This window comes from Branchiostoma lanceolatum, chromosome 9, assembly GCF_035083965.1.
Source record: "Branchiostoma lanceolatum isolate klBraLanc5 chromosome 9, klBraLanc5.hap2, whole genome shotgun sequence".
Taxonomy (NCBI): Eukaryota; Metazoa; Chordata; class Leptocardii; order Amphioxiformes; family Branchiostomatidae; genus Branchiostoma; species Branchiostoma lanceolatum.
The window spans coordinates 4,564,430-4,575,797 of record NC_089730.1 but is presented as its reverse complement, the minus strand read 5'-3'; the positions used below and the strand labels follow the sequence as shown (position 1 = coordinate 4,575,797).

The window sequence follows — 11,368 nt, the reverse complement described above, 5'->3', positions numbered from 1 at the left end:
ACCGAAGAATTCCGAATCACCCGCCAGCGGCCATCTTGTATCCCACGATGCACCGCTTCCATCCGAAGATGACGTCACTTACTGAAGTTTTCAGTGACTTCACAAAGTTGAAAAAAAAAACCTTTTACGGAACAACAATTGATTTTAACTATTAAAAGGGACGTTGTGTATGTGTTATCATTGAGAATTAATGTTTTTCAGAGGGTCTGTGGAAATATTGTGGACGTTGTTTTATTAGTTTACGTTCAAAACTTGGCGTTCTGGAACGGCATTGTTCTTCCTCTATGTGACGACTGTTTTGGAGACAACAACGTCTAGAAACAACAGCAAGTAGTTGGTCCATCAGTTTCGGGGTGTTCCTGAGGTAAAAAGACGGGACATTTCTTGTTTTTTTGCGGGAAATTGTAACCAGTGACGTCATGAGGAGCCGACCAGACTTCCAGAGCATGCAGGGGTGGACTGCGCATGATCAGATCGACCAGTTGAAGTCGAAACTTTCCCTGAAAGGTGAGCTTATAACTACCTTACGAGAGTCAGTTGTAACTTTCTCCTCTTGTGTGTGCATTAACATCAAGCAACGCCTTGGTGGCGATACAAAAAAGCCTTACTGTTTCTTTATGTAGTGACAGTTGATTGGAGGAGAACAATGAGCACAGCAATGGCCAACCAAAAATGGAAACGTTTTTGGCGACGCCTCAGGGGCGAGCCAAATTTTTACTATATTGTGTGCAGATTGCAAGAATTCTAGGAATTGTACAGGAATGTGAAAGTCCATGGGACGATAACTCAAGAATGCCTGGATTTATTGTCTTCATATTTTGTAGGTGGGTAGGTCTGTGGGAGACCTTGTAATGATTGGATTTTGGGCCCCCTAGCGACTTTCTATGGTACTGCAGGGAACTTTCACTTTTCAAATCTCGTCTCCTGAACATGCTATAGTCATGCTTTTTAAGTGATGGATAGCTCTTTGTTAGGAAAATATGTCCTGTAGATTTGGACCCCCTAACGGCTTTTTTTGGAACTGCAGGAGCTGATTTTGACTCAAACTTTGAAAGAGAATAACGCAAGAAGGGGATGACGGATCATCATAATTTTTGGTGTGTAGATGGCTTAAGTGATGATTTACATAATCATATGTAAATCATGCAAAAATGCAAATTTGCATAATCAATGAGGACAGTTAATAAATCAGCTGCATTCTATTATATGACTCTCAAACACGACATATGTAACTGAGAAAGAGATAAATATCGATAGATATCAATTATGCAAATTGATACTTAATTTGCATAATTAATGACAAAACACTATAAATCCATAGTGGTAAATGGTGGGGATTTCATTTTTGCACCATTTGGAAGTTAAGTAAATGTGGCCACTATTAGACACAAATCTTGCATAGAGGGCCTCATCTACATAATTTATGAGGAAATGGTACGATATCTTTTTTTTGTGAAAACAAGATTTTCATACATTGGATTGGACAACTTGTGTTCTTTTGGTAGAGAAGGTGATCGACTGATGATTTATGCGAGGTCCTTATTTGCATGTGGGCTAAAAACGAAAATGTTAACAGAGACCACCGTCGCCATGGCAACATCTTTTTATGTTGCCAATCTTGTTAGTGTTTCCTTGGATGATTATGAAATGACATTCGCTCAAATTTTCGGTCCCGTGATTCGGTCCTTTTCAAAACGTATTGACAAGTTAGCGGTACAGAGAAGTAAATGTCATTTGTTGATTTCCATCTGTACAGTAAACATTATAAAGAATTTTCGTATTCAATTACCCAGACCGCGACAGACAGGCGTACTATGAGGCGTCCCAGCGCGCCATCGCTAAGAACGAGAGCCTGGTCCTGGCACTGCACGCCGGCAACAAGGAGCAGAGGGTCGCGCTGGCAGAGTCACAGAACGTGAGGACATGTCTGTTTACTACTGTAGTACAAAACTAGACTGTCTCAATCTTCTTACCTTAGCAAGTCTCGCAAGTCAGAGAACGTTAGGACAGGTCTATGTACTGCCCTAAAACAAAACTAGACTGTCTCAAATTTGTTTCGCCTTATGTATAAGGCTTATGTCCACTGGATATGATGTGTACTACACTGAATTAAGGCGCAATGACTGGTCTTATTTACTAGCCTAACTTTCTGAATGTCGTTTTCACCTTATTATCGAGGCATACCAGCCAAACATGTATTGACAAATTGTGTGGAATGTTTCATTCATAAACATTTTGGGTGCCGCAAACGTTAAAAGTCCTAATTTTGGTATGGTCTTGGGCAACGTAACGTTTGTATTTAGCATTTGTTTTATTAATTGATTTCTGTTCGCTTTAGTTGTACATGTTTGTCTTTCCAGCGAGACGGGGAGGTGATTAACCAGGTGTTTCAGGAGCGGAAGACGACCCGACTGGCCATGCTCAGGAACACCGCTAAGGTTAGGGCATACTGGTTACGAATTCGCACAACATATATAAATAATACCTAGCAAAGGAAAACAAATGATGATACACAAGACGTCAGAGACTATGATCTTGTGGGATGAACTTGACAGTTACTGTGTGAAAAGCTGTTAGATGCTTGAATCATACACCTATATTTTACATCTATCTAGATTTGGACATACTTTCAATATGTAGTACGAAACGTCGTTTATTCGATGCGAGCAGTATCTGTCAGTTCGCTATTGGTATTGTTCACCTTGTAATGCCTAATGGCAGTTCGCTATTGGTATTGTTCACCTTGTAATGCCTAATGGCACATAAGTCAGCAAGTTTCCTTGCGGTTTCTGTTGGAGGGTATATTCTTACGGGAAGGGGTTGCTTGACCCTGCCCCCCCCCCCCTTAACGTGCTCGAGGCAACTCCTCGACCCCGATTTTGGTGAGGTTGCAACCGATGTCCTTGCCCAGGATTTTAACCGGAGTCTCTCAGTTTCCAACTAAGTGGAACAGGGAGCTTAACTGTGTATGTGAGGCTGCCATCAGTTGAGCTTCAGGGACATGTCTGGACATGTTATTAACTTTGACGATTTCTCGCCCCTATCATCCTCCAGAAAGCCATAGACCTGATGGACCAGAAGGGTTGTGAGGACGCTAAGCGGTACAACGCCATGCAGCACCAGCGGAGCATGTGTGAACAGCGCCTGCGCGACCTGCAAACCCTGCTGGACTCCATGGAGCTGGCCGGGTCAAAGGGACCCAAGGACATCGACCAGGAACAGGTCAGCATCATGATCAGCTTCAATTAAGTTCCAAGCAGATAAATGGCTTCGTCTTGTTTTATATTTGAACCACATGAGACCTAATGTCTGGTGAAAAAGTGAACCGGTAGAACTCTGTAGAGCTAGAGACGAACAAAACAAACAGAAACTAAACATCTGAGATCATTTCAGTACGGCATCTGTATATACAATGTAACGTTACACGTATCTGTATATCGTAGTTCGGATAAAGGGTTCAATTTCCGTTTCGAGTGTTGATTGTAGCACTTTTCTTTCCGCCTTTTCATCCTGATGCCTGTCTTGACAGTCTTCTTTTGGCAACCAAAGCAATATTAGGGCCCAAATTATGGAAATTAAAAAATGCTGAAATCTTTATGGTAGTGACATTTACTAACAGTGTTGAGCACATTTACGTAATAACTTCATGCATACGATGGTTCCCTTAGTTTCGCGAGCCTACGAACACCCTGGCGACGATTTTCAGTGAGTTCTCACATCACAACGAAGTCATATTTTTGCATCATGGACGTTGCTATAAATTGTGATAGTGTTGTTTGAACTAATCGTGTATAGAAATGACTAAATAATTGACTTTCAAAATCCGATTTTTGGGCCCAAATATTGCTTGGGTTTCCTTTAACGTCTTGTTTGTGAAAGCAATTGTTGTCCTCTTTAGGAAAGAATGTTTTCCATACTTGTCCATCGATAAAAAGGTTTTGAAATGTAAAATTAAATACAAGTATGCAATCTTTCAGGTGATCCGACAGCTGGAGAACCGGATCGACAAGATGCGGATCCGGATCAACACCGCCAAGAACATCCGTCACACTTACGAGGAGATCCTGCACTACCTTAAGGAGGTCAGAAAGAACTTTGTACCCATTTACATTAATGTGAATGGCTTTATGTTTAGTGTACTGTTGTTTTGGATGGTCATATTGGTGTGTGTGTGTGTGCGTGCGTGCGTGTGTGTGTGTGCGTGTGTGCGTGCATGTGGAGCAAATGTATCATAGTCGATAAGTACATGTAGTAAATTGTAGTTTCGTCTTTCCAGGAAAGCCTGGTGTTCCCAGAGAAGCTAGACGCCATGGAGCTGGCTATCCGCGCTCAGGACAAGGAGCTGGCGGAGCTGCGGTCCATCCAGCAGGACGCGCAGCTGTCCAGGGAAGCCGCCAAGGTAACGGGGGACTCCGATGCTGATGTATGGTTACTAATACATCCAACGGTATTAACCCGCCCCAAGCCATTGTCTTTTTCTTTTATAAAAACAATGGATGAAGACAATGGATGGATTGTTAAAATAGCCCACTTCGAGCCTCCCTAGCGCGCTCCGCTGGGGCCAGAACTGAAGTGGCGGTGCGTCCGCGGGCGTTGTCCTTGGTGCTGAAATGGGGGGTCGTTTGGTATAGAAGGCTGTTTTCTGCTGTTTAGCCTCTGCCAGGCCCCACGGATGGCTGGGAAAATTGTAGAAATTGGCCAAAAAGAGTTAATAGTATGCTAAGGTAGTCGGCTACGGAGAGAGGGTCAAATCTGCCATCCTAGAGCGGCAAACTGTACCCCTATAGCAGACCTCTTGCATGTTTTTCTGTCTATTTGGCCAATTTCTACTCTTTCCAGCTGCCTCTGGAGCCTGGAAGAGGCTATCTGCTGTTGCGTTCACCCACTTAATTGTTTGTTTGTTTGTTTGTTTTATTCAGATCTCCATTAGTGTTCAATTTTCACAAATTTCATTTTTCTATTTGAATATTCTTCCTGGAGTCCGTTTATATTGAGTACAACTAAATCAAATACAAAGAACAAAGCGTATAAAATTGTTAGACAGTTGAACAAAATCAAATGCTGTTCATCAATTCTTCCATCCTTACTGTATTCCTTCTAGGTTTAACTTAAACGTCTCTGTCGACAACTTTGTGAAATTTTAAAGAACTTTACACTGTACACTTCTCCCTCAGACAGGAAGTATAATAACGTCACTTCCTGTTTGTATCACAGTCGGATCTGCAGAAACAGGAGCAGGCCCACTTCGAGGCAAAGCGCATGCGTGAACAGACGCTCAACGAGAAGAAGAAACAGGTGGAGAAACAGAAGGAGTTCGCGGAGAAGGCCGAGAAACGGGTGAGCGTTGTCATGGAGACGGCACACAATCTCGTGCACAGAAGGATGCTTTATGTAATAAAAAGACAACCCAATGTTTTATTCAACCGACGTTTCGGTGACTGTCTATCACCCGCCTCAGGGTACCGCATCTGTCAGCAGCGACACCTATAGCTGCAGTGCAAAGTGAACCAGTCAGACTTACCCTGAGGAAGGTGTCAGGAATATTTCTATCCATCATCGCTGTGAACAATACATTGTAAGAAAAGCGGCATTGCGCTACATAGCCATACCTGTGGAGATTACCATTATACTTTGATATAAACATGTCTATGAAGAAGACCATTGGCAAACAACAAAAGAAGAAGCAATGTTGGGAAATAAGTGTATAAAGATGTACATGTGCAGTCCTTACGATGAGTTATATCTTATTTACCGACATTCTTTGTGCCCTGTTTTTTTCCTCTCCAGGCCCAACGAGCCACCTTCCATGCCGACGACCATGCCCACGGTAAGTATCAATGATTCATACTTCACCACTACAAATCTTGCAAATTTCTGATGAAAGAACCTTTAGTGCCAGAATATCCTCTAATATGTTACCATTTCTCTTCCAAAGACAACCCCGTGCCCGGCCTGTCCATCACCAAGAGTGCGGAACTGATCCAGACGTACGAGGAGGCCTTCAGACTGATCAAGGAGGCAACCGTCGTCTTCGACATTAACGTAGGTGACAGCAATCAAACTTTTATTAACGTCAGTTCGGATACAGGGGCGTATATGGACAGAGACTACATGCTAGCACTGATACCGTTGAGAAAGAACTAGAACTACATGTTATGAAAGAGACGGGGGGAGGCACAAGTTATCTGGCACATATGACCCACTGCTGCGATCACGTGTCGCTGACGTCACGCTGCAGTAGTCGGGTCATTCCGTGAACAGGGTTGATGGAGTCAACCGAAAATTTGGGAATTCGGAAGCATGGGTTCATTCCCAATTTCTCTTACAGTGTTGGACGAAAAGTTTAGCCTTGTTAAAAATGAATTCTACCAACACAGGTGAACTTTCATGCTAAACATGTTATGACATTGGAATTCAAGTAAATAAAACATCTACAAAGAAAAAAAAGATATCGATTACCAAGATTAAAGTCTCTGAAAAAATAACAGTTCCTTGGAGAGGCCTAGGGCAGGGTCAGTGTCTTCAGAGAATTGGTAATCCAAGGTTTGCTAGATTTGATTATAAGGTATTGTTTTCCATGTTTTTCTACAGCTAGTCGAGGAAATCTATTCACAGCTTTGACGCAAAATCAAGCTTATGTGCTACGATATTCACTTTCTGTAGCTAGAAACATTATCGCAACTACGCATACTACATATATATATATATATATATATATATATACGAGGGGTGATCAATAAATTCTTGGCCTCACCCAGAAATAAGGCGCACAACTCACATTTCGTGGCATAATTACGTAGAATGTGACGTCTTTTAGCAATATCCACAAATCTTAAAATTATTGTGGTCATTACTTTCCAGTTGACGTCCATTTTAAAATCAGAACAAAAAAACAGGTTGAATTGTGATCAGAGCTGAGTGAGTCGAGCTCCTGGTGCCATGAATGCCATAAATCGGCATAAAATCTTCGAATACATTGTAAAAATGTTTCCTGAACATTCCCTTCTTATTTCAACTAAAAAGAAGTGGGTATCTGACTTTCAGCATCGCAAGTTGGCCAGCACACCTCAGGTCGCAGCTCAATTGTCCATGTCTTTATCCCTCTACCTCACTTTACTGGGTGTTGCCTGCAAAGTAATGATCACAATGATCTGAATTTAGGTAGACATTCATAAAAGCCTGTATACTTTAATATTATTCCCCGATATCTAAGTTGTGCACCTTATTTCTGGGTGAGGCCGAGGACTCATTCACCCCTCGTACCATTGACATGTTTCCTCTCCCCAGGACATCGTGTGGCAGTTCCAGACGCAGGACGGCACGACCCGGCACCTGGAGAAACAGAGCCGGGACGCCGAGCAGCTCAGGGCCAAGCTGCGGGAGGAGAAGAATAGGTTCACCGCCGAGTTCTCCGAGCTCAAGTACAGCGGGGAGGCCGTGCTCTCACAGTGAGTGGGTTAGAATGACAGCAATAACACTACAGTTTACATGTACTTCGGATCTCAATCCTTGGCTTCACACCGTCAAGTCTAGCGACCGTCTCTTCCAGAGATTACTGTGTAAAAAGGCTGTGTATGGGAATGGAAGATAGCCCTCTACCTATAAGAACAACCGCGAATTGCGTGTTGAACCAGATAAACAACACTTTATATTTATTCCTGATTTGGTCCTGAGTAACGTTTTGTTTCCACAGAAGAGACTACATTTTGGAAGAATGTGGGATCTTCAGAGCCACGATTATCTAAGGCCTTGGGGATTCGCCAAAAATAATTACTCAAGCAACTGAATAAAATTTTGAATTGGGGATTCGTTGATTTCAAACTAAGGGAAATATGTTTCCTTGTCTTTGATCCACTTCTCTGTGGCGTCGTGTTGGCATAACGGTTAGGGTGTTTGAGGTTCTGGGTTTGACATGCCACCGATCTGTTGTGCCCTTGGGAAAGGTACTGAACACGACTTTCCTCACTCCATCCAGGTGTAAAAATGGGTACCTGGCTTCGGTTGGGGAGGTAAAAGGCGATGGAAGTAGAGGGTTGGGCTTCACCTTCTAATACCGTGCCCTAGACACAGTCAGTGAATAACAACCCACCGCCCCTAAAGCCTAAACAAATGCCATGGGACTACCTTTACCTAATAGTTACCTCTGCCAGAAACCCGCTGCTGTCAAAGGAAGAAGAGGCTACATTTTGGAAAAGACGCAGAGTCAATTCTACAAGTTTCATGGATTCTTTAAAGTCAAGATATAGGTAAATGGTTCCTTGTTTCTGCTTTACTTCCCTGTTAGGAACGCACTTCTGTTGGAACAGATGGGAGACCACCTGAAGCAGGAAGAGGGGCGGTCCTCCGGCGCGCTGACCAGGCTGGAGCGGACACAGAGCGTGCTGACACAGGCCACCATCGGCATCCACAACCTCATGGACAAACTCAACGCAGTCAAGATCAGCGTCAAGGTGAGGGGAAGGCTTCAGAAGCCTTTCTTCCCGCTTCTGAGGTCGATGTAGAGTGTAGACCGCGCTTTACATACGCTGCACATCACTGTTGAAAACACAATTGCAACGTTTTCCCTGTCCTTGGTGCTGAGTACATGGTAAGGTAAAAGGGGCGACCTCAGACTCAGGATACAACATGACGCTTTTTCTTTAGCTATTAGTGCAATGCGGTTTCGCACCGGCTCGCATATTTTTGGTCAAGCACACCGAGTCACCCCAACTCTTCTCGATAAGTGTGTTGGGTTCTTTTACGTGCAGAGGTTCATGATGGCGCTTGAGGCTAACGCACAACCCCTCACAGACGGGGTCACCGACTTTACGCCCCCCTCCCATAGGGCGATGCGACTCGATTCCAGTCGTGTCCTGGACCGGGGGCGCACTCAGCCCACGGCTCCACCTGCTTCTAGATGTTGGCGTAGATCGCGCTTAATGTGCTGTATATTGCTGGTGAACGTAAAACGTTCACAGTAATATTGCTGCCACTGTCCTTGGTACTGAATGTAACGTTAGAGCGGAAAATAATCTTTTCTTTCTACCTCTGATGTTATAACGTTAGACCGCGCTTGGTCGGTGCACTAGTTATACATAGTACTAGTGTACTCTTAAATGTTCCCTCTGGCGTCATTGTCCCTGTCCTTGGTGCTGAATGTAACGTTTGGGTTGAAGCTAACCTTTTCTTTCTTCTTATAATATTGATGTAGACCGCGTTTGGTCCACAGTGCACTACTACTACTACGTTCACACTGACTACTAGTATATTGTCCCTGCCCTTAGTACTGAATGTAAACTACTGAATGCTATGATGACGTGCCTATGCCTGCTACTGAATATCGCCTTCCAGTGTTACAAACTACTACTTCATTTCTTATGCCACAGAAGTTCCCGGTCCCGGTGAGTAAGATGGAGGTGCGAGACCATCTAGACGTGTGCGAACAGAAGCTGCTGCTCCTGATGAAACAGGTGCAGCTCAAGGTCGGGCCGCCAGGGGCGGAGAGGGACAAGAAGATGGCGAGCTCTGGGGTAGGTGCACGACCCAACGCACTTGATCTTATCTGCAAGTCAGAAGCCAAGGGCTAGAAAATAAGAAATCTCGGACAAACTGACATATGATCAGCAAACAACGTAATTTAATCACAAAAAAGGCAAGCTAGGAAGTCTGCTGGCTTCGTTTGCTTTGTGGCAGGTAACTTATTTCGCCTGGTTCCGAGGAGTAGTTTCTTTGCTGAAATATAGTTCGATTCTATTGAACCGCTAGGGGAAAAACTGCTGACGTAGATCAATTTGGATGCGCCCATGTATTTGTTACGTCTATATATGTATGACCAAGGAGGTTTAACCTCCTTGGTATGACACTAACGTTACATGTGTTTTCTATGCTCAAAATCCTTTCACTGTCGGCTGCAGTTCCAGGCATTCCTGGAAGGTGGCCTGCGTCAGGACAATTTGAGGATCACAGTGGAGAAGGAGGAGTCGGAATATGAAGGTGAGTAGATCTTCTGTCCTTCTTAGTTTGTCTTGTAAGATGAAGAAGTAGAATTTGTACTTTGCACTGCAGCATAGGTGTCGCTGCTTATAGATGTGGTCCCAAAAGTACAGTGTTTACAATGCGGTCCCAAACGTAAAGGAGTGTATTATGTACGAAAATATCTTACAAAAGGGACCTTTAATTCCTAGTCTTTCTCCCCCATTATTCTCAGAAACGTACGAGTATGAGTCTCAGGAGCACGAGGAGGCCCTGTCCCGCAGCGACATCAAGCGGCTGGGAGACGAACTGCTGGACGTGCACAGACCCAAGAAGAAGAAGACCAAGAAGTCCAAGAACTAGACGGCACACCTCTCGCTTGAAATGATGTTGTATTCTTCTTCAAATTTTGAAGTAAAAAAGACTTTTAGTTGGGGCTTACGTCCACTGTTGATACTGTGATTTCTACTCCTTTGGTAATACACATGTATTGGTGTGAGATTTCCGTTACCTGCAATACTCAATAAAATCGCCAGGTGCACTGCAGTACATCTGGACTCCATGCACGAGACCAAGATGTCTCATGTTGACAATCAACCTGTTCAAGTCACTTGCTTTCTGAGTCTGTCTAGCTGTACTGAGTGCTCTTACAAATGCTACCAAATATATCCGTGGGTCTTCCATTTTGAAAAAAAAATTACCAAATATTTAGCAACTTCTTCCCAGTGGCAATGCATATTCACAACAACAAAAATCATATGAATCCATTCCAAACGCGAATGCCACCTCCTAAGAATTCGAAGACCGATAACCTCCTTAGATTTTTAAAATATATACATACCATGTTGCCTTGTCAGGGGTAGTGAGGACGTGCTTTTGTTTGAGGACAGACCAAATAAGTCATTACTGCACAGATTAGGGTAGGAAGGGACACCTGATGCGGGTCATTGACCTGCTGGCCGGTAGGTTGTGATTCCAGGTGAGCAGACTCAGGTGATGTGACCGGCAGGTGTTTCTTTAGCGTGTTCCGCCCGGTGGGTACACCTGTCGGGAAACTGTCCACCTCAGCACAGCGGATTTACCTGTAAATACAGTAGCAGACGCTGTGGTGTTGGTGGCGAGCTTGGGATGTGAGATGGGCAAAACACAACACTGTTATTGAATGGAGCTGGGCCGTTATACTGTGTTCTCTCTTAATGATCTTACACACTCTTTCTCTCCACTTACTTTGCCCGTCTCTCTCTCTCCCTCCCTCTCTCCCTCCCTCCCTCCCTCCCTCTCTATATGTATGTGTGCATGTATGTATGTTTGCATCGTTGTGTGTGTCTTTGTAAAGTGTCTTTGTGTGTGTGTGTGTGTGTGTGTGTGTGTGTGTGTGTGTGTGTGTATGTGTGTGTGTGTGTGTGTGTGTGTGTCA

The 11,368-nt window shown here is 43.9% G+C and overlaps 1 protein-coding gene across 1 annotated transcript; it reads left to right on the top strand.

Moving 5' to 3' along the window:
• The first annotated feature begins 211 nt into the window (after window positions 1-211).
• LOC136442029 (outer dynein arm-docking complex subunit 3-like) lies at window positions 212-10,548 on the top strand. The gene is made up of 14 exons (XM_066438619.1): window positions 212-507; window positions 1,794-1,915; window positions 2,361-2,438; window positions 3,055-3,222; window positions 3,978-4,082; window positions 4,277-4,399; window positions 5,215-5,337; window positions 5,788-5,827; window positions 5,936-6,042; window positions 7,288-7,448; window positions 8,285-8,450; window positions 9,366-9,509; window positions 9,894-9,972; window positions 10,187-10,548. Exons 1-14 carry the CDS (start codon window positions 420-422, stop codon window positions 10,312-10,314), a joined length of 1,632 nt encoding a protein of 543 aa, XP_066294716.1. The 5' UTR covers window positions 212-419; the 3' UTR covers window positions 10,315-10,548.
• The last annotated feature ends 820 nt before the right edge of the window (window positions 10,549-11,368 follow it).

Bases quoted from the DNA above. Each gene is read 5' to 3' on its own strand.
- LOC136442029 (XM_066438619.1), top strand. From the start codon at position 420: ATGAGGAGCCGACCAGACTTCCAGAGCATGCAGGGGTGGACTGCGCAT. The intron at 508-1,793 runs GTGAGCTTATAA...TCAATTACCCAG, and splicing joins GTCGAAACTTTCCCTGAAAG to ACCGCGACAGACAGGCGTAC. The intron at 6,043-7,287 runs GTAGGTGACAGC...TCCTCTCCCCAG, and splicing joins CCGTCGTCTTCGACATTAAC to GACATCGTGTGGCAGTTCCA.